The sequence below is a fragment of the Mirounga angustirostris genome, unplaced genomic scaffold (genome assembly GCF_029215605.1).
Source record: "Mirounga angustirostris isolate CCGP_5_RB_7025 unplaced genomic scaffold, mMirAng1.0.hap1 SCAF_4, whole genome shotgun sequence".
NCBI lineage: Eukaryota > Metazoa > Chordata > Mammalia > Carnivora > Phocidae > Mirounga > Mirounga angustirostris.
In genome coordinates, this window is record NW_026991712.1 from 69,394,650 (window position 1) to 69,418,181 (window position 23,532).

General features: G+C 42.3%; 1 protein-coding gene across 10 annotated transcripts in view; it reads left to right on the top strand.

Annotated features, from left to right (window-relative positions):
* ASPH (aspartate beta-hydroxylase) overlaps positions 1-23,532 on the top strand; it is a 215,935-nt gene that overhangs the window by 180,473 nt on the left and 11,930 nt on the right. For 9 of the 10 annotated variants that reach the window (XM_064588283.1, XM_045896499.3, XM_054512594.2 and 6 more), the window contains 3 exons: positions 9,405-9,540; positions 15,010-15,101; positions 15,456-15,589. In XM_064588283.1, coding sequence (XP_064444353.1) covers positions 9,405-9,540; positions 15,010-15,101; positions 15,456-15,589 — 362 coding nt within the window. Of the gene's footprint in view, positions 1-9,404; positions 9,541-15,009; positions 15,102-15,455; positions 15,590-15,854; positions 16,338-23,532 lie in introns of those variants that run through there. The other variant, XM_064588282.1, reaches the window with a different exon arrangement.

Sequence of the window (23,532 nt, forward strand, 5' to 3'; positions counted from 1 at the left end):
CAAAAACCCGCCATCATGGATGTTCCTATGTGTGTTGACATGGGAGCCCTTAACAAGAGTCCACCCTCGGCTAAGGTTCTAGAATGGCATATGATGCCGATTACGGCAACACAGCGAAAGAATAAAATCTGTTATATTCTTTGAATTATTTCAAACTAAAAGGGTGGGTTTTTTTTCTGAGAGTGAAATTGGTGAGTTTTCAGTATTGGTCAGTGAAAAGAAAATGTCTAAAAATTATCTTTATCTGTGATTCTCTTTGGGGATTCACAGTACAGTGTTTAACATTTCAGAAAAATTGTAAACTGTATCTGTAGGTTGGTGCTCTATTTGCTGTTCCAAATTTTTAATCCTGTAGATTGTGATCTATGTCTTAGTACACATACACATGGGTTGATGTCTTAAATATACACATGCACATATATATTATAGATAATCTGTTTATCAAGCGATTTATTGATTGTATGCACAGAAAGCCTCCCCACCAGACTCTTAGCCCCTTGATGTTAGGGACTTGGGGATTTTTGCTTGTCCAGGACACAGCTGAGTGCACTGGTCCCTGTAGGCAGAGTAGGGAGGGAGATGGTACCTTGTCTCACCTTTTAACTTCCTCTGACTAAGAATGTTGGCCCCCAAGCCTGCCAGTCTGGCCTAGGGTATAAGGAATAGGAGTCTCATTTGCTTCCTGAAGCCCTCAGGCTGGATGTTTCCCCGGGTAACCCGGACTATCATTTCTCCTTTATCCTGGTAGAAGACAACCTTTCTCTGCCACTTTCTAGAAAGAGCAAACTCCAGTTCTCCAAGACTCTTCTCTTGCCCTAGTGCAGAGTGCCTTATCTTATCCTTTTTCTTCAGTAAGGACAATGAGAGACTGAATGTAAAAATGGATGATGTCCAGACCATATAAACCCACAACCTGCAGCAAACTGCCTGGGAAACCACCCCCTTTTCTAAATAACCCAGGAAGCCAGCCTGCTGTAAGCCAAACTTGCAGGAAGCCAGATTGGCCAGATAGCAATCTCTAGTGACAATCCAGGAAGCTAAAGAATAACTTCTGTAACAATTGGCCCCAAATGTCCAGGACTTGATTAATAACTGACAGCTTGCTTAATGTTTGTCCCTGCCTCCAACTTAGGACCAAGCCAAGAAAGCCAGATATGCTCTCCTAACCAATCACATAGGATGCCCACTTCTCGTTACCTGCCAACAGCCTCCACTCAGGGTACCCCTGAACCCTTTCCTTTTTTCACCTTTAAGTTTTCCCACTTCTTCACCAAAACACAAGTGATGGTGGCTGACTCCCCTGCTATAGCATGCTGTGAATATATAGCCTTTGTTTTTCTCATTCGGTTGGTCTTTGTTTATTTCCACAATAAGAAACGTCAGATATTTTCTTTTATCTTTATATTCGACTTGAAAAACAGGAAATCTGATTAAAATGCATTAGTACCAGCAAGAGATTGCTTTTTTAATGCTACTAATTTCCTGCAGAGATTTTATTTAAATTACTGCAGATAGAGTTTGCTGTGAGAGCATTATACTCACTATGGCATTTGCTGTGATTCATAACTTCAGCTCCGCACTCGGTGAGATGCCCTCCACCCTCAGCTGCTCTCTTTAAAGCAGAGTCCACTACTCGTGTCTTATCTAGGATATGCTACCCATGTTTCATAATCATGGTGTAAAGTATAGGCATGTTTCGACTAGGCTTCAAGCTGATTTATCTCTCAAAAAATTAGATATATAATTCCCAAATAATAATTAATTATATATAACAACATGTTCACAGCCAATTATATAGAATTTGGTGTATATTGTACTAATGCACTATTGTTACCAATTCCTTCTAACTCCAATTTTAATGTACAGACTTTGCCTAGAATAGTCTTGGACCACATGCCTTCTCTGAATTTAGAGTTAGAACCTTGCAAGGTACATACACATCTCTGGGACTTCTCAGTTGCCAATATCTGTGTTTTCTCACTTCCTTTTTTCTTAACAGCTGATCATATGCAGTTGCTTACCTAATCTTGTGTACGTTAATCTGAGCTCTAGGAGTTCTTGTATTATGTTTTGTCCACATGTTAGAAGCATAGCTCTTCCTGCCTTTTTCCATGACTATTGTTTTATTTTGTTCCTATAAATGTACTGTCTTCCATGTTGATGTGAATTTATTCCTGATCCCTTTCCATCTGCTATTTGCCCTCTTAGCTGGAACTGGTTCTCACTTGAATGAACATTTGTGTTATGTGTTGATTGTGTCCCCAAAATTCATATTTTGAAGCCCAGTACCTCAGAATGTGATTGTATTTAGAGACAGGGTCATTTAACAAGGTAGTTAAGTTAAAATGAAGCCATTGGGGTGGGCCCTAATCCAATATGAGTAGTGTTTTTGTAAGAAAAACATAGAGGAAAGACCAGGTGAGGACATAGCTAGAAGATCGGCAAGCCAAGGAGAGAGAGCTCAAAAGAAACCAAGCCTGCCGACACCTTGATCTTGGACTTCCAGCCTCCAGAACTGTGAGACTGTAGATTTTGATTGCTTAAGTCACCCAGCCTGTGGTATTTATATGTTACGGCAACCTCCACAAACTAATAACGATTAGTGAAGAAACTCCCCTTACTTAGCATTCTGCAATCTTTACTTACTGCCTTAGCAAAAGCATTTCTCTGAACAGTTCAATTTTCCTACATAGAAGAAAATATTTAAAGCTCAGGTGGATGAACATTGCTTGCTTAAGACAAAATTAAAAGTGATCTTATGTCAGGCTTCAAGCATCATAATCAGTTTTGTCATCATCTGACCGCATCGTGGAAAAGGGGGCATACCAACCAAATGATGCAAGGGAAGCATGTAGGCCAAGTGAAAAGAAATTAGGGTGACTATAAAGCAATATATGGAGTAACAGAGTTTGATTGAAAATGTGAAATATGATGGTGAGAAATGTTTTCTTCTCTCTGCTACCTATCTCTGTCACGTGAAATGGCATCACTTTGAGTTTGGTGATATTTTGAAGACGCATTCCAGGGATTACTAAGAGGTTTTGTGGGCTAATGAGATTTTGTTTTCTCGGTTTTACTAGAAGGTCTTTCTAGTCTATGAGAAAAGAAGGAAAATAAATAATAATCACCTATTCGAGATGTATAGAAAATACAGGTGAAGAAGGATTAAGCAGAACTGAGCAATGCGTTTAATACCTCCCACATGAAACCTCACTTAAATGATAACAAAAGGATAAAAGGAAAAAATGACAGTAGAGAAGAAAAAGCTCACTTAAATGACAATAAAAATATAAACCTACAAATAAAAAAAAAAACAGGAGGGAAACAAGAACAGATGAACGACACCATCGTGTTTTCTGTTTGTCTTTTGAAAATCGAAGAGGGAAGTATCTGACTTGGTGATTCCAAGAAAGCTGAAACCAAAGGAAGTGATTGCAGAGGGGCTTCCAAGGGCAAGGGATTTAGGGTACCTGCTACTGCAGCAACCACTTGGGCTCAAAGAATATGCCACTCCCTACCCGACGTTTCAGATGCCCAGTGAGAACACTGGCTTGATGACGTGCCCAACGGGGAGGCTTGTCAACCACACGCCCTCCCCTTTCACACAGCTCCCAATCGCTGTCTCAGTCCTGTAGGACTCCCAGCTGAGGGTCGCCTAACACGGGAGAGACCCCTCAACATGAAAGAAGATAAAGAACAAAACAAACAAAGAATGAAGTAGAGCTCAGGAGAAACAGAAGATGCGAGGAGCAAATGCCAACAGAAATAATATCTGTAAGATACACTCAGAGCCGTAAGAGAAGATAGTGTAGCCACAAGAAAAGAATAGGTAGGATACTGTGGAAAGGAAAAGACACCCAACTAGGACTCTGTCAGAAATGTGCAAAATAGGATTTGCAAAAATAAGAGTCTCACAGCAGTATTGGAAGTTAAGTCAAGAAAATCTGCAAGAAGGAAAAACCAAAAAAGATTGAAAATAGAGAAGTTAGGAAAACTAGAGGATCAATTTAATGTGTTCAACAAACAAAAGAAGTTCCAGAAAGAATAAAGACAGAATGGAGAAGAAATTATTAAAGAAATAAGACCGGATAGTCTCCAATGGAAAAATTGTGAGCTTCCATATTGAAGGGACCCGTAAGTGACCAGCACTTAAGCTAAGGTACAGTTTCAGGAAATTTCAGGAAGCCAGAAACAAAGAAAAGATTTTAAAATCCTCGTCATTATCATCATAGCTGTACTTACACATAGCAGAGGTACTTTTAGCACATTTAATCTTAGAGACTCTTGAGGAAAGTTGTAGTATTTCACTGTCTTTATAAATGAGGAACCTACGGCACAGTAGATAAGTGAATCGCCCAATATCGCATAGCTAGTAAGTGGGAGTTCGATTTCCAAACCAGGCAGGCAATCTAGCTCCATACCCACTACACTATACTGACTTCTATAATGTTTTCTGAAGGACCCCCCCCAAAAAGGAATATAAAAGGTCAGATCTCCCAACAGCAACACTAAAAGTTGTAATACAATGTGGCATTGTTTTCAAAATTCTCAGGAGGAAGTATTTCCTATGTAGAATTCTGTGAACAGGCAAGCCTTCAATCAGGTGTAAGTATAGCTTCAGATATTTTCAGAAATTTAGTGTTACCTGTGCTGTGTCCTTTCTTGGGAATAACTAGAATGCAATAATTAGGAAGACCACTCCAGGGCAAAAGCCGAGAGCAGTTCCCTGATGATGCTTGCCCAGCATGCTCAGACAGCAGCTGGTCCAGATCAAAGCAAGGCAGGTGGCTACTGCAGTATTATCTTCAGAAAAAAAGAAAGAAAGAAAGTAATGGCTTATCTGATGTTTTTGGCAAGGGGTAGAATAGTATCAAGAGATTTTGTATCAGCCTTTCAGTGCTGTAAAGAAGAAACAGTTGTAAGTGCATTAGAAAATGAAGTCAAAGAAAAGGGGGCAGAGGGCGCCTGGGTGGCTCAGTCGTTAAGCGTCTGCCTTCGGCTCAGGTCATGATCCCAGGGTCCTGGGATCGAGTCCCGCATTGGGCTCCCTCCTCAGTGGGGAGCCTGCTTCTCCCTCTCCCACTCCCCCTGCTCATGCTTTCTCTCTCTGTCAAATAAATAAATAAAATCTTTAAAAAAAAAAAAAAGAAGAAGAAAAGGGGGCAGAAATGTGGAATGAAGGGTCATTATCACAGTACAACTCAAGTGCGGATGATACCGAATGTGAATTTACTCAGATGTATGAAAGATTTGTGAATTTAACTGTAGCAAGATTGAGAAGAGGGAAAAGAAGACATCAAATTGTTAACTTGTTACCTTCCCTAAGAGAAAGGTGAGTGATAATGTCTAGAATGGAATAAATCAAGAAATAGCGGCATAAACATAGTATTTAGATAGAAGCAGATAAATAGCAGAAGAGGTGTTTAAAGCGATTAACTGGGGTTGGACTCAGGATTGGGAAAGAATTGAGTGAGGGACTGCTGCTTTTATTATAAGACCTGTAGTATTAGTAGAATTTTAAAAATATGTACTTTTAATTGAGTGAAAATAGAAAGGGAAATTTAACAATTTAACTATAAGAATTAGTTTGGCTTTAGTTTGCTCCCCTCAAGACTTTCTTCAAGAAGTCAGTTTTAGGAGAAGGGTTTAAAAATAAACCTAATGTAACTTGATGTTGAAGAGAAAAGCATAGCATCCAAGTGAATGAGCAGAATATCTGGGAAGTGAGGACCTTGTCAACTGATTGGGAGGTCTGGAGTAAAGAGAACTGTAATGTGTTGTGGGATTAATGAAGCTTGAAGCTGGGAACTCCACTTAGATTAGAGCTGGCTAGAGTGCCAAGTATAGCTGAGGTTCAACAAAAGACAAGTGCTCATGATGGGTTTATGAAGCCATGTGGCACCGTAAAAACAAATCTATGCTGCCACAAGGAGAAATGTGAATTAGAAGCTGTTGTCTTCCCAGCAATCAACTCAAATACCAACCCTATCGGCTTCTTTTTTTCAGTTTTATGAAATGGGTGTATTTAGGGCCAAAGAAGTAGAATCTTAGATGAGACCTTTAAAAAGGTAGGCATGGCCTGCTCTGTGTGAGCCTTCAAGTTCCTGTTGGAATTTACTAAGAAATGGAAATTTTTTGCCATCCCAGACATCTGAGTGGTATTACTGTAGAAAGGATTCATATCCGATCCCTTCCTCCCTCCAGCTCTTCATACTCTCTCTCTCTCTTTCAAACACACACACACACACACACCCTATGTAATTAGGTTTGAGGTTTAATCCCCTGTAATCATATGAATTTTATACAATGTGGTTCCTTGGTTTATGCTTAAAAATAAAATTCCCAGGTCCCATCCCAGATTTCTCCGTGATGTCCATAAAAGAGACCATGCCGAATCTTTCCAAAGTTGAAAACAAACAAACCAAAAACAAATCCAAGTGCACTCATTTCTCTGGTAAGAGTCTGCTCCTAAGAAAAATTGTAAAGATTTTATTTAGTGATGCAATCACGTTAACATTTTCCTTAGGGCTTTGTGCCCTGTTTTCCTAACAAAAGATCAGCTCTTTGCAAAGATGCTCCTAACATCAGCTTTCAAAAGAAATGAAAGAAACTTCTAAAATACCAGGAGGGAAGAAGGGAAGAGCCTGCTGTGTAAGACTCCAGTGACCTCATTTGAAAAGTAATTTCATGTGTTAGAAAGGTAATTCTCCCCTCATCTGTGTGACAACTTAACACGAATCTAACAGATTTATCTATCAACTTGGACAAATTACAATAGCCACAAGGAGTGTTGGCAATTTAGGTACTTTTGAGATGTGAATATATGGGGTGCATTTTTTTCTTTTCCATAATCTTGGGATTCTTGGAAAAAACCATCATATTCTGTCATTCAGGGGACCTGCCAAAGTGAAGGCTTTTGAGTGTCTTTTTATTGGAATTCTGTCTTTGACTTGCTATGTATGAATTACCTACTTGGGATGAAATAATACTGAAATTACTGATGACCAGCAGCAGCATAAATCAGTGTGATGGTAGCAGGGGCTGTGGCTTTTGACACGAATCAATAGGTGGGTCTCACAGAAATAGCAGCATCAAATCCATAGCCACTGTGGTGTAGCCACTGTGGAAAACAATATGGAGTTTCCTCAACAATTAAAAATAGAACCCCCTCATGACCCAGCAATCCCACTTCTGGGTATAGACAATGAAAATGAGATGTTGAAGAGAGGTCTGCATTCTCGTGTTCATTGCACCATTATCCACAATAAGACATAGAAACAACTGAAGTGTCCATCAATGGATGAGTGGATAAAGAAGATGTGGTATATAAAGACATAAATACACACACACACACGCACACAAGTGCACGCGCACGAGAATATTATTCAACTGAGAAAGAAGGAAATCCTGCCATTTGCAACAACATGGTGGACCTTGAGGGTATTATGCTAAGTGAGATAAGCCAGACACAGAAAGACAAATGCTGTATGGTATCACTTACATGTGGAATCTAAATTAAAAAAAAAAAAAAAAAAAAAGTCAAACTCATAGAAACAGAGAGTAGAAGAGTGGTTGCCAGGGTTGGGGTAGGGCGGGGAGTAAAAGAATTAGGGAGAAGTTGGTAAAAGGTACAGACTTTTCATCCATAAGATGAATAAAGTCTGAGGATTTCTTTAATATGGTGACTATAGTTGATAATGCTGTATTGTATAATTAAAATGTGCTAAGATAGTAGAACTTATGTGTTCTCAACAGAAAAATTTAAAAGTGAATAAATGAAAGATAAATTTGTGAGGTGATGAATGTGTTAATGAGCCAGATGGGGGAAATCCTTTCACAATGTATACGCATATCAAATCACCACAATGTACGCTTTTAAAGATCTTAGAATTTTGTCAATTATACCTCAATCAAGCTGACATTTTAAAAGGAAATAAACCGGTAGACTCAAAGAAATGAAGGGGAAAAGAAGAAGTAGAAAACCAGTATCTAATCTTAAAATGTATGTCTGGCCCTAGAATATCTTAATAAACCTAATGTTGTCACCTAATATAAAAAATGTTCCCTGGGCTGGGCTGAAGTTGGCACCATGTTTTCACACAAATCTCTGAGGGCATCTGTCTCTCAGAGCTCTCTTGGCTCCTTATTGCTTTTCCCACATGGAATCATGAATTCATGAAGCATGGGCTGGTAAAAAAGAAAAACACTTCACACATTATCTCATGCTTTGCTCTATCCAATAATGGGTCAACCAGTTTCGCTTGATTAATTCAAAAGATAGAGAGCCGTGTTGTACACAGCACCTTAATCCACTTTCAGGGAGCGCTAATTGTTGTTTTTATTTTTTTGTCTGTCAAAATCTTTCTTTTTGTTTGTAACTCACCAGTTCTAGTGCCCTGCTCTTGAGCCCTGACTCTTGAAACCAGGTAATGTGCACCTCCCTCTCCATGTACCCATATACTCAACTATTCCATCCATCTCTTGCTTAACATAGAAATGTTTGGCATTATTAACATTTCAAAATCCTGGGTAATCTGTACAATTAATTAGTCTCAGCATACTGTAGGAAAACGGGTTTTGTTCTTTTTTCCTCAGAGTAGTACCTCTCAGTTCACCACTCCAGAAGCTCGCCCTCGCCTGCTTTCCCCTCTGCTCCCACGCTCATCAGCATCACAGTGTGGTAATGAGGATGACCTGGAGGCGAGAGCTTCAGAATGCTCCTTCCACACATCTACCAGCATCTGCCTGGCCACTCCAAGGCTCTGTTGGTCTTAAGCCCACTTTCCGACAGGGGCTAAAGCACCCTCGTAAAGGAGAAGTCAGAAATATTTTTGTTTGGCTGAATTCTAAACACCTGGGCATTTATTTGCTTTGTTTTGCTGTTAACTTTATAATTCATCAAATGTTCCCAAGGGCACTTTTCCCATGTCTTTGAAATGTAATTACAGTTTACCACATTGAATGGCATCTTCATGAGGACCTCTTTTGAAAGATGAAATGAAGTCCCTGATGTGTATTCTTTGCGTGTTGGGGGGGGTCGCATGGAGCATACTGTAATGTACTGATATAATATGATCAACAAGAGCAATACTCTTGTTCACTTGTGATCTTTGAAAAAAAACAACAAACAACCTTTAGCCAAATATAAAACTAATTTTTGGAGGGGATTATTCTCTGAGGAATTACTGACATTTTTATGCTGCAAAGGCATTGAGTTCTCAAAAATAACAGTAGGGCTTTTTTAAACCCTTGACAAGAAGTCCCAGAGGAAATTGAAGTAAGCAATCTAGATGAGAGCACAGATTTCATTACTTTATTAATCAAATAAACAAACAAAAAGCTGAGTCATCATAATGACTACCAGGCATATGCCCAGTTCAGTAAAATTGGAATCTTCCCTCTAGTCCTTAGAAAGAAACTGGAAGTTAATCCGGGATGAAGGCCTTGCAGTGATGGATAAAGCCAAAGGCCTCTTCCTGCCTGAAGATGAAAACCTGAGGGAGAAAGGCGACTGGAGCCAGTTTACACTGTGGCAGCAAGGTGAGCTTCTGACTTCTAGATTGTTCTCTGCAGCCAGTGAATGACCTGATGGGAAGAAGGCTCAAGTCTTCCCAAGATACTTCCCAGAGCTGGAATTCCCCAACTTAAAGGAAATTGCCCAGAAAAAATATATTATCGAAATCTGTCGTTTCTTAAAACTACATGTGAACACTTATCTGTGTGTGTGTGTGCACATGTAAATATATATGTGTGTGTGTATGTAGGTATACTCACATGTGTATTTGGATAAATATATATAAATAATACTTTGATTTTCCTGGTGTTTCCCATTAAATGATAAGTTACAAAAAGTAACCGTACTGTGTAGGCTTAACCAAAAAGCCCACCATGTGCTAATCACTATCTTAGAAAGGACCTCCCCTGAGCCTCATTTGCTCCGTAGCATAGAGACAGTGTTGCCCGCCAAAATGAGGTCACCATGGGTTGGAGATGATAAGACACCAGAGTGACAGGCAATGATAATTAGGGTCTGCGTTCCTCAAGAATAGGAAGTGGCTCACATTCAACCTAACATTCCTTGGGCTGAACCCAGGTTGGGCACAGTATGTGTGTGTTCGATGAATTAATATATCAATGTATCCTGAAAATGAGGAGCATTGGATTTTAGCTTTAAGGCTCTTTCCAATTCTCTTCTTGAAAAATCGCGTCAACCTGGGTTAACAATAGCTATCCAAAAATAAGTGCATTTTGAAGACTAAACAGTACGTGTTGCGCATATTCAGCTATACCAAATACATTGAGAGGACAAGCAGTGAGTTTACATTAAAGGACAAATAAGCAGTTGTTTATCTCACATACACTTTCAGAATGGTTTGCTCATAAGAGATAGAAGAGCTACTTCAGTAATACTTTCAAGGATACGTCCATCAGAGGAGACATCACATGATTTTTAGTGACTGTCAGCTTTTTTGCCAACAAGATTTTTTTAAGGGAGCTACAAGGTCAATAGGTGAACAACATGCTAATTTTATCTGTTAAGAGTCTCACTAAAATGCATGAATTCTCTTGGCCTCAAGCATGCATTCAGGAGTTCATCTGATGCCTCAGTTGCATTAACATCCTTATGCACTCGCATCCTTATGCTTCCTAGGACAATGCTGCAGAATAGCAGGCATCCTGGCAGTAATTTCCAGAACCATAGTCTCTGCTAACAACAGGTGCTTTGATAAAGTTGAAATCTGCAAAGCTTTATAGGGCACATAAAAGTATTAAGCAAGTAAGAAAATAAATAATGGAGACAAGATTTGGTTGAAGGCAACATTTTGACTTTAAATTTTTGCATGTTTTTAAAAAAGTTTTAATTGTGGCAAAATATATTCCTTAAGCTGTAACGTATGATATTTTCATTTGTATTATTTCCAGGAAACGACTGCATTTCTATCTTGATTTCCATTTTGACTCAAAATGATTGAGCTGTGTGTGTATTTCAGGCGGGGGCTATCATAAGCTTATGTTTTCCAGTTAGTTGCAGTTAATTAAATAGAAATGAATTTCTAATTTTTTTAGTCATAAGAGAATAGAAGTCACATAGTTTCTCTTTTAGGAAGTTTCGTTAAAGTTCTTTGTGGCCTTCTGTTGGTGGTTCCAGGCTTCTGGGAGGAATCCAGTAACTGTCTTCTGGAAGCAAATCCATAGTTTAAAGAATTTTGAAGACAACTAGTACCATAGCTTGCATAGAAGCAGGATGGGATCCCTGACGGCAGATGCTCTCTTAGGTGCTGTGGCTCAGAAACTGCAGAGAGAATCCTGTGGCAAGAGGGGCTGCGGGGAAGAGTGAGGAAGAGAGGCAACACGACAGTTTCTTAGCCACGCTAAGAGCTCAGGTCTGGCCAAAGAGGCTGATGAGTATCTGATGTAGTTACGTAGAGGTTGTGTAGTCCTAGTTAGGAAAGGATGCTGCTAGAGAGCTGAAGGCCTTAAAAGCTGTGGCTGGAAGTTTCATTTTTCTCCAAATGGTAGTGGGAATCATGGTGGGTCTCCCGGTCACATAATCAGGACTGAAGAATATTTATTCCTTTTTAAATGGTCAACTTTTTTGAGTTGGAGAAAAAAGAATCCACACAGGTAAATGATAGTTTTTCCCTACAAATATGTTTTCAAATTGCTAAGTGAATGTTATGGATTATCTATTCTGCCCAAGTTTATTAATTATCCCCAACAATGAACACTAAAATACATAGTTAGCCAATATGCCATACAGATGCAGTCATTCTTTCTTCCAGAGCCCATAAAGGATGGTGCTAAACAATCTCAGTAGCCTTTCTGGATGAGCTCAAGCTGAACCTCTGAATCCTTCTCAACAGTGTTCTAGGTAGCCACTGTCGATTGATCAGAATTGTCAAGCAAGATGACCCTGTTTTCCCAGCAGAGCCTTGAAACTAAAAAAGATACAACCCAAGACCTTTAAGGGCACCTGGGTGGGCTCAGTCAGTTAAGCGTCTACCTTCAGCTCAGGTCATGATCTCTGGGTCCTGGGATTGAGCCCCGTGTCAGGCTCCCTGCTCAGCGGAGAGTCTGCTTCTCCCTCTGCCCCTCCCTGGCCTGTGCTGTCTCTCACTCACTCTCTCTCTCAGTAAATAAATAAAATATTTTTTTAAAAAAAGGAATGCAACAGCAGTTCCATGGTGCTCACCGTGGGCCAGGAACCACTTGACATACTTAAAAGGACTCATCTGATGCCTACAGCATCTGGTGAGGGAGGTGCTATGAGTGTTGTATTTTAGAGAAGAGGAACCAAGGCACAGAGAAGTCACACAATTAGTCGCACAGCAGGAATCCCAGCCAAACTGGACCCAGACTCCATGTTCTTAACCATGACCTAAGTACCCGTGACCTAAGACCACCACCCCTCTATTACTGTTATTATTATATAACATATGATCATTTTGTAATAAAGTAGTACCATTATCATCTACTGGATCAGATCTTTCGAGAGTACTCACTGATCCCAGTAACAACCCTCTACTTGAGGCCCTAATTTCATTGTCCTTTTTCAGATGAGGATCTGCGGCGCAGAGATTCAGAAACACGTTCTCATCACACAACTAACAAGTGGTGCAGCCAGGCCTCCAACCTGGGATTGTTGGTCTCCCAAACCTGGGCTTTAAAGCGTAATTTATCATTTTGTCACATCATGGGGTAGAAAGCAGCTGTGAGGAGCAAATTCTCAGCTGAGGAGGAAACTGTCCAGCAGCTGAATTCAGGGTGGCTTTATGGTTGTTTTATTATTTCTCACCAAGTTTAAAGTAACTCTCAAGAAGTGATCGACTTTGTTTCTTGGGGAAGATGGCCCTAGAAGAAGTTCTGTCAATGCAGATTTGGAAGAATCAATTGGATACTTCATTTACATGTGATACACTTGTAAGAAATATTCATGGAGTTGGGATTTTTAAAGGTCTTGGGTTATTTTCTTTTCAAAAAAATTTTTTTATTCATTTTTGAGAGAGAGAGAGCACACGCGCGAGCACAAGTTGGGGGAAGGGCAGAGGGAGAAGCAGACTCCCCGCAGGGAGCCCAACGCAAGGCTCAGTCCCAGGACCCCGAGATCATGACCTGAGCCGAAGCCAGACACTTAACCGACTGGGCCACCCAGGCGCCCCCGTTGTTGTGTTCCTAAATCCTTGCCGTCACGTGCGAAACCTTAAAGCTACCTGTGGTAATCCACGAATGTCAAGCATCTACTACACAGCTTTTCCCCCTATAGAGAATATGTGTTTACAAGACTAGAAAAGATTTATGTGTCTAAATGGCTAGAGGTGCTCTCTCTAATTTAATCCTGACCAAGTAGCAGTCCTAGTGACACCCAGCCCCTTAGGTTACCCATTCATTAAGGTACAACACACCTGTTCTCTCAGGAGCACGTGCTCAGCTGTGCCTGTGGGAAGTCCAGCCACTTCTGGTTCCTCCTCAAGCCTCCAGGCTTCCCGTAACTGCTGCCTGCACAGCCCAGACCCCAGAATTGGGGACTCCTGCCAAGCCATCTCCAGATGCTGCATAAGGGAAGGCATGGGAAGCTGGGCTTAAAAATACTTTGTGATGATGTATACAGGATCTATTTGGCATTTATCATTATCAAACTGGCATTTATCATTCAGCTCACTTGGGATACTCCATTAATCACTAAGAACAGCAACTAACGTTTTACTCAAGGGGCAAAGAGATTACTTAGGAAAAGCTAATATACCTGTAGAGGTTGTTTACTAAAATATTGAGGTCCGTTTGAGGAGAATACCTTTAAGTTGCATTCCTTGTAACTCTCATTTTATTCTCAGTGTATGATTATCTTAGGACACAACTAACATTTACTAAATAAAATTAAACTCAGCTTTGGAGGTACCAGCCCCTTGTAAGAATCTTGAATAGGGAATTAAAATTTTTCTATCTTTTAAAAAACCCATTATTTTACTCCTACATAAGAGCAAATAATGCTATGTACATTTCTGAGCATGTCTTCCCTAAGACACAGTTATTCTATTGATGGTGAAGAAATTTGCATAGTCCAGGATGTTTAAGACGATGCCCCAAAATCTGTGTTCCCAAAACAGTCACTCATAGAAAACATCATCTCTCAGATACTTCTTCCCCTTTTCATTTAAATCCTATACTTTATCAACATATGAAGTATGATCTGTACAATGAAAAATACATTAAATCCCAGTTAAAAATGTTGAGGTGACTCTTTGATATAGTCCTAGAAATGCATTTTTAGGTTTGAAATAGAAGCTGTTTTTTCCTTAGGGAGTCTGCTATGACTGCTCTAATAAATTACCACAAACTTAGTGGCTTTAAAATGACACAAATGTATTATCTTTACAGTTCTGGAGGTCAGAAGTCTATAGCGGTCTCATTGAGCTTAAATCAGAGTGTCCTCAGGGATCTATTTCATCTGGAGGTTCCAGCTTCTGGAATCTGCCCACATTCCTTGGCTTGCAGTTGCTTTCCATCTTCAAAGCCAGCAATGGCCAGTCAAGTCTGTCTCATTCTATCACTCTGTTTTGCCTCCCTCTTCCATGTTGAAAGACTCTGATTACATGGGGCCCATCCAGTTAATCCAGGATAATCTCTTTGTTTTCAGGTCAGCTGGTTAGAAATTTCAATGTCATCTGCAACCTCTATTTCCCCTTGCCATATAGCATAACCTATTCACAGGCTCCTGCTTACAACATGGACACCTTGGTTGGGGGGCATTATTCTACCTGTCACGGGGAGAAGAATAAGTATTCAACACTCACCCTGTCCATTAGACAGCCTTAGTCAAATAGTCCAATAGTGAGTAGAGACTTCTGGTCTTTGCCAGTCACTGTCTGTTATACTTTGTCTTCTTGTGTTTGCTTAGCTTTCTCATTCCTAGTGAGGATGATAATACAGATTGTGTCTGGTCAAAACGGGACGAGTTAAAGTTTTACTGTGATTTGTTTCTAACAATGATTTTATCATGTCTCGTTCTAGGAAGAAAAAATGAAAATGCCTGTAAAGGAGCTCCTAAAACCTGTTCTTTACTAGATAAATTTCCTGAGACAACAGGATGCAGAAGAGGACAGGTACCAAGCATGTCTTCAATGATGGGAAGAACACAGTTCATTATTAGGAATAAGGGAGTGCTGACCTTTATAAAGAAACTGTTATTTGGTCCAACGAAGGCGTCTTTTTTCACTCTCTCTTTAATGAAACATAATTTCATGTGGTTGGTGTCAGAATTGAGGGCGGGAAGTGTTCAGTGTTTATCGCTTGGTGGAAAATGAGAGTCCTTATCTAAGAAATAAGACGAGAATATAAATTCTAAGCCTTACAAAGGTTCAAATTCAAATTGACATAGTTTTATCCTGTAACTTTAATTTAGCACTTCCTCCACCCCTCGATAAATGGATGACCAGTTTGTTATATTTTCTGCACAGATCAAATATTCCATCATGCACCCAGGAACTCACGTGTGGCCACACACGGGGCCCACCAACTGCAGGCTCCGAATGCACCTGGGCTTGGTGATTCCCAAGGAAGGCTGCAAGATCCGATGTGCCAACGAGACCAAGTATGTCTCCTGCCATCATTGTCTCTTATCACCTCTGAGGATGGGTGTTCATTACAACCAATCTATGTTCAGTTGGGTTATTTCTCTTCCTTTGTAATGGAAGTAGGCTGGGACGGGTGATACTAATCCATACTCAAGCCTGTGTCCCTTCTTTGTTCTGTCTACTAGTCTGGAGACACCCCTCCATTCTAGGGATGCCCTCCCTAATCATTTCTCCCCACACTACTCTCATCTCATTGAAGAGCCTTCTCGATTTTCTTTCTAGATGGACAGACTTGCATTCAGAGTCGCCTGTGTTGTACCGAGCCCTACACATATTACACATTGTGCTTCTTGCTCTACGACTTGAGTGATTCATCAGTGCAAAGAGTCCCCCTTCCTCGAGAAAACACCCAGTGATAGTTCTGTGTTTTGCTCTGGAGGAGGCAGCGTGGTGCCACAGAAGCAGACTGCCTTTTTCAAACCCCAGCTCTGCCACCTAATCCTGTATAACCTTGGCCAGTTCCTTAATCCCCTCGAGCCTCAGCCTCCTTACTTGTAAAATTGGAACTGATGCTGTCTGCTTTGTAGGATTGTTATAGGATTAAATGAAAAAATGCATTCACGGCACTGAGCCCACATCCTAGCGGGAGTGGGACATGGTGAATGTTAGGACCTTCTCCCCATGCCTTTGGCTGTCCTAATCTGATTACTCCCTCCACCCAGAAGGCCCTTCTTTTCACCCATCCAAAATAAACCTATTACTAAGATCCAATGTCATTTCATAAAAAGGAGCCTCTTTTCTGACTTAATAGAACGTATATAGTAATCCTATTCTTTATCTTCCATTGCTTTTTATCAATTAGCATATGTTAGCCTAATCTCTATGAGCTATAAGCTCCTGGAGGGCAGAAACCAAGTTGTTGTCTTCTTAGGCATTTGTCATGGTCCTCAGTAGAGGTCTGATGGAGAGGGCTGTTCCTGAGGACACAGAGTCATTCGTTTGGTTATTGGCAGAGACCTGCCCACCCTGGACATGGATGGTACAGCAGCACAAAGATTCAAAGTTGAATCCGATGGGGGCCTTCCCCTGCCAGACGTGCCTAATCGGGGACATGGCACAGGCTCAGATGTTGTGAGTCGTAAGAGAGGTAGAAATAAAAATGCTACAGATGGGTCGGTGGGCAAATAGCTCATTTGCTGCTGGGGTTTGAGAATCTAGACAGTGGTGATTTTTAAAGACAGGAAGGTTTGGAAATCCAACGCTGGGAGAAAAGGGGCATTGCCGGCTGAAAGGACAGGATCTGCAAGGGCACTGAAGCCAGAAATTATAGGGCACATGTGAAGAATATGGAGCGATTTCCACAACCAAGAGTGTAGGATACTGTCATGTAGGTAAACCGATGCACATTAAAAATTTCAAGAGTTTATTTGAGCGTACACCGATTCACGTCAGAGGGTGTCAACCCAAAGGTGGTTAGGAGCTTGCCAGGACAGGAGGTGGGGGCAGGGTTTCCGAAGAGAAGATGCTGAAGCGAAGCAAAGCCACTATTTGACTGGCTATAGTGCAAGTGGCTGCCTTGTTTGGGGAAACCCAGTTGGCTATTTGTGATTGGTTGCTCTTCACCTTCACTTTCTCAGATTCAAGTGCATTGACTCTGGCTTAGGCTTTGGTTTGCTTACGTAGCCCTCCAAGACATTAGAGCCACCCCCTTGTCTAAAAACTTTAACAGCACATATAGAATAAAGGTTGGAAAATGAAAGAATGGAATAGAAGCCCAATCGTACAAGGCCTTGAATACCAGCGAGTGGGATCAGAGCTTTGTCAGGAAGATATTCTGGAAGCCATGGGGAAAAGCTGTGGGGGAGGACAGGAAAAACAGTTAACAGCCTGTCAGAGCAGCCCACCCAAGAAGAGCTGGACTCGGGATGCTGGAAACAAAGGGAGAGTAACAAAGTAGGTTACTGAAGGAGACATGAAGATTGACTCAAGTGAATCCAAGTGTGGTGCAAGGGAGGGGAAGTTGAAGGTGACTTGGTGGTATCCATTTTGGTCAGTGGGAGGCTGTTGATGCTTTAGCAAATACTGAGATCTTGGGGGGTGTGAGGCAAGTTCAGGGAAATGGATAATGAGTTCCGTGTTTGTGTATTTTTTATTTAAGTTGCTATTGGAACACAGTTGTGGAAATATCCAGGACGCGGCTAGATATAGATGCCTGGAGCTCAGGAGAGAAATCAAGTCTAGACATGAAGGTTCAAGGGGCAGACTTAGCAGGAGGTTCTGGAGGAAGCTTGAGACTCCGTAAAACACATCCACACTTAGAAGGCAGAAAGACAAGGAACCAACAAGGAGATGGGGCCGCAGGGGGCAGAGTTGGTGGGACCAGGACGAGAATCAGAGATAGCTGAACAGGGAGAGGTTCCTCCCGAGATGGAATGGATTTTGTCAAACCTTTGGGAACTCTGTTTGGGTCTGCAGGGTTTCCACCAAAGGGAAGAGGGCTGAGGACATGGTGGGGGACCCCAGGAATACAAAGAGAATGCTGGGGAACAAGACCAAATAACCACGGGCAGTGAAGACAGCAAGAGCACCAGGCCTGTTTCTTGAGTACTGCCTTATGGTTATAAACTTGTTGGTTGTTACCTCTGTCTCTGTCTCTGTCTCTCCTTCCCTCCCTCCCTCCCTCCTCTTTTCTATTTATTTTTTTTTAAATTTCCAATCTGTCCTGCTTATAGATACTTCGGGAAAAATCACTAGACAAAAAAGTCCACTGAGGAATCGGTAGAGAGAAGGACAGGCATGCACTGATCCTAGTCATCAGAGGCCCTGAGGCAATGAGGAACCCAGGCTGAAGGGACGGATATGGCAGCGAGGAAGGGGAGTGGGTGGACAGTGCCAGAGGCTTAAACAAGGAACCAAGCGGGGCTCTCACCGCGAAAGTGACGCCGGGAGAGGTGTCCCGGAGCATGGGTGCAGTGCACCGCCCCCCCCCCCCCCCAGGCTCCCAGCAAACACCCGGTGACCATGCTTGACGAAGGAGGGGACTGCCAACCCCTCCCCTCAAGTCGAAAGTGTGATTAAGTGAACTGTCTTCACCTACCTGTAGTAGCCCCAGTCCTGCACTCAGTGGAAGGTGAACTTGAGCAAGAAGGTTAACTCAGCAAACCCTCCGTTTCCACTGTGCTAAAATATAACCTACTCCACGTGACAGGAAGTTCCTGTTGATAACAACTTGCAGGTGGTGTATTTTTTGGTGTTTATTAAAAAGACCTTTGCACCCACCTACCAAGGGTTGGGCCAGGATGGCAGTTTTGCTGAGGATGAAAAGCTTCTGGTTCTCTCGGCCCTGGAGAGCCCATAGGCATCAGTGCCTTTCCACCTCATCATGATGGCTGGTCAACACTCTTCTCTGTGTCCCTTCTCTTGTACTGTATATTGTGTTACATTCTCATCCTCAATAAGCCTTCAGTCAGGGGTCATTGGGTCAGGTGAAGTACTTCATTACAAAAATAGTGTTTTTCCAAAGAGACATGGGTCCGTTAAAGAACTGTGTAATGCTTACAGTGAAAAGCTAGATATCTGAAGAGGAGACAGGCGGTTCCTAAACTCAGAAGACAGAAAGACCGTAATAAGAAACCTGGAAGTTTCACGCTGTTATTTGTAGAAATACTATTAGTGTGGAAAGAGAAACACATATACCAAGAAATCAGGCTTCCTTGTGCTAGGCAACAGGAAGCAATTTTCAGAGCCTCTCAACTTCCAAAGGAGTAGTTTACTTGTAACAATTTGTGCACTCGAGTTCTCAGGTATTAATAATCACATCGCTGTTTCTCCGGGGCTACTTCTCCTGCTAACGTGCATGTTGTTTAAATATTCCATCCCTGCGAAATGTAGCACAGCAATTTTTATCTGAAGATGAGCTTGCAGAGAGGCAGCCTTTTATCAGGATAAATAAAATGATCATTTAAAATTCATAAATGCCCTCTGACTATAAAACTGATGCATAATGCACATTTCTTGTACATAATTTGTAAAACACAGAGAAGCACAACAGAAAAAAGTATTTTTTTGATCTTGATACTCAGAGATATTGCCCAGATGCCTCTCAATACCTGCCTGTGTATATTCGTGAGGAGGAACACAGGAATGATAAATAGCGTGCTTGCTGTGCAAAGCAGCTCTGAGGATGCCATTCATTTATCAGTCCTCACAACAGTCCTAAGGGGTTATTAAAATTTCTGCTTTACAGCTGGGGAAACTGAGGCATAAAGACGCCAAGTAATTTCCCCAGGGTCATTCAGCTTAGTAAGCGCTGATGTTTGTGTGAGTTTCCTACGGCTGCCATACCAAATTGCTGCAACCTGGGTGACTTAAAACAACAGAAATGCATTCTCTCATAGTTCTGGAGTCCAGAAGTCTGAAATCACCTATCAGGAGGGTTGGTTTCTTCCAGAGGTTCTGAGGGAGAATCCGTGCCCTGCCTCTCTCCTGGCTTCTGGTAGCTGCCGGCCATCTTTGGTGTTTCTTGGCTTGTAGACATCGCTCCAGTCTCTGTCTCTGCCAGCACATCACCTTCCCCCCTGTGTCTTCTCCCCTTCTCTCTCTGTCTTTTAAAGATTTTATTTATTTGAGGGAGGGGGGAGGGGCAGAGGAAGAAGGAGAGAGAGAATCTCAAGCAGACTCCCTGCTGAGCCTGACGCAGGGCGTGATCCCATGACCCTGAGATCACTACCTGAGCCGAAATCAAGAGTTGGATTCCCAACTGACCAAGCCACATGGGCACCCCTCCCCTTCTCTTTCATAAAGGTACTTATCATTGGATTTAGAGCCCAGCCTAATTCAGGATGGTCTCATCTCAGGATCTTTAACTTCATTACAACTCTAAAGACGCTTTTTCCAAATAAGGATACATTCACAGTTTCCAGGTGGACATACTTTTTGGGGGGAGGTCACCATTCAGCCCACTACAATACTGGAACCAAGGTTTGGTGCCAGGCCGTCCGGCTTGAAAGTATGTGTAGCCTCAACCCCATAGCCTCATTCTGTATAGGTTTCTGGGCTTTGGGGGTTTTGGTGATGGTGGTGACAAAATTAAGATCATCCTATACTTAAAAGGTGATCACGGTGAGTGCTGGTTTTCATGTCCAGACAACAAGGTATCAAGTAGAGAAAGCAGCTGGAGAGCTTCCGTTTGGGGCCATTTGTGTCACCCCTGACAGGCCACGCTTTGTGGTCTGTCAAATGAGCTCATTTATGATCTTGATCCAAAGCTGAATGAACTTGAGTCAGTGGATAAACATGCCCCCGGCAGGCAGCAACTAATTTTTATCCTCATGGCATGGCCAAATTGTTTGAGCTTTGGATGATCTCAGACAGAAATTTTTTCCCCTGAGTCTCCCAGAGGGCCTCCAGGACATGCTAGAAGCAGGCTGCAGGGAAGAAGAGTCTCTGCGTGGCTCTCCTGGAGACTCAGCATTACTGCCTGCAAGTGGCCAGCCAGAAATATTGGACAAGACCAATACACACCAGGAAAGTGTGTGTCAGCATCGCGCTGAAGAAATAAATTGGTGATAAGTCATTTAATTCCTCTCTGTTGCTGTAGAAACAATGGCCCTACCGTAACGTACTTCAAGTAGTTGATAACGTCTTTTTTTCATTAATCTCTCAAGTTTCTTTTTTTTTTTTTAAGATTTTATTTATTTGTTTGAGAGAGAGAGAATGAGAGCAAGCACATGAGAGGGGAGAGGGTCAGAGGGAGAAGCAGACTCCCTGCCGAGCAGGGAGCCCGATGCGGGACTCGATCCCGGGACTCCAGGATCATGACCTGAGCCGAAGGCAGTCGCTTAACCAACTGAGCCACCCAGGCGCCCCAATCTCTCAAGTTTCTAATTAGGAAGATCCTATGGAAGGCCCACTAAAATATTAACAGTAAGAGAGAGAAAGACTTAATTTTTTAGAGCCACCATGAATCGTTCATAGGCAGCATTTGTTTGGTTTTTATAAAGCATCCGAGCAGATAAAGTTTTAAAAATTTCCCCGGGATCTTAGTTCTTCTGTTTCACAAAATGTAACCATCTTCCATCCCAACCGCAAGGTGACCTCATCCACAAGTCACCATTCAAGTCCCCATCTGGGGTTGCAGGTTGAAAATGGCTTTTTTAACTAGATAGCTTTCCCAAAGGTTTGTAACTGAATAGGTAACATTTGCCCTCTTTCTTCCTTTCCTTGAGCAACTTGGTGAATTAAAAATATCAGTAGAGTCTCTTAGTCCCTGTTCTGGTTGGCACAGTGTGTTGATGGGATTTGTCCACACACATACCCAGTGACACCTCCACAGGGAATGGCGGTTCCCACACGAAATATGAATTGTGTGCAAACATTTTGTTTGTTGAACTGATTATTGAGGAATTGGAATGTTGGAATCCATTTTGCTACGGCAATATTAAATGATGTGGCGGTTCCTGGGCCAGCCCTCTGAAGCTTTTACCTCACCATCTTTAGACAACTTGCATAATCTGTCTGAGCCTTAATATCCTCATCTGTAAGATGGGAAAAGAATCAAAGCATATCTTCCTATGGTTTTGAGTTTTAAAGCAATCCATAGGGATGCCCTCGGAACTGTATTTACAGAGTACTGTGTGGCGAATGCACTCAATGTACTTGATCGTTTACTGTTCTCTTGTCTGATTGCTGCAAAAATGGGGACTTTTGTCCCTTACATTCCAGGGAGTGAGACCAAGCACTCCTCCACCATCGGAGGTGGCTCATTTAACCTGGAGCGTGCACTCCGGCAGGGAGGAGGTGGGGCTCTAAGGAGTTAGGGGACAAGATAGGAAGCCAATGGTGTGCAGGGCCCAAGCTGGTAGAGGGATGGATGGTACAGATACAGTTGGAGACTGTGATTTGATAGGCATGGGGGCCGGGAGAAAGGAGGATCGGCAGGAGCACAACTGATCGCTCCACCCCTCACTCCTGCATTTCTCCTTTTCCTCCCTGTGCCCCCACCCTGGAACTAGAGGTACGTGGGGAGTGGGCAGTGCATCCCACCTGAGGCCTTAGGAGTTTTCTCCTGCCTTTTCTCTTTCTTTGTCCTCTTTTGGCTTTCTCAGCTATGTTCCAGAGCCTTCTGGTACTGATTGACCTGGGACCCAGAAGAGGAAGCCCAGAGCTTCCAGAGAGGCAGCAGCAGGGTGCGCAAGAGGACATAACCTGGAATCCCCAGGCCTCTGTGGGGAGGAGGGAAGCCCCATGGCAGCCAGGCGGGGGCTCTTCCATGAGGGGCTGGGAGATACGCCAGGGGTGCATGTTATATACAGTCTGTTGGGAAGAGGGCTTTTTTGTGAAGGTAGCCATCTTTTATTGGAATTCGTACTTTGACATTAAATAAAATAGCAAATACTATACCCATTTCTCAGGTGAAAGCTTGTTGAGTATATCCTGTGAAATGTAATATGAAGACTGAAGCCCTAACCTATAGCTTAGCTCAGAGAATGAAGAGACTTTTAGTGCTGAAAGGAGCCTCGGACGCCATCTTCTCCACCTCTGTCATTGCACAAATGGGGAAACCGAGGCCCCTACGTGAAGTGCTTTATCACACGGCTAATCGCAGCTGTCAGAACAAGAACGCAGATGTTGTAGAGTCCAGAAAAGTGCTTTGTCTAGATAGACAGACAGGTAAAGAGAGAGAGAGTGTGTGTGTGCGTGCGCGCGTGTGTTTCTGTCTGCATGTATTAGGTAGAGAGAGAGAAGAGTTTTACATTTCAATTCTAGTATGTGCCAGGATTTCTAATGCAGTCACAACTGAGAGATTTCAGTAGGTCAGAATTAATAAGCACTGTGTTAAGTAGTCTCCTTCCTGAGCTCTTTGAGCCTTTTCTGAATCCCACTCAGCCTGTTCAGTGCGTCACAGGCCACCTCACCAGGGCAGCCAGCCAGCACTCAGACTATCCCCTAGTCCCGTGAC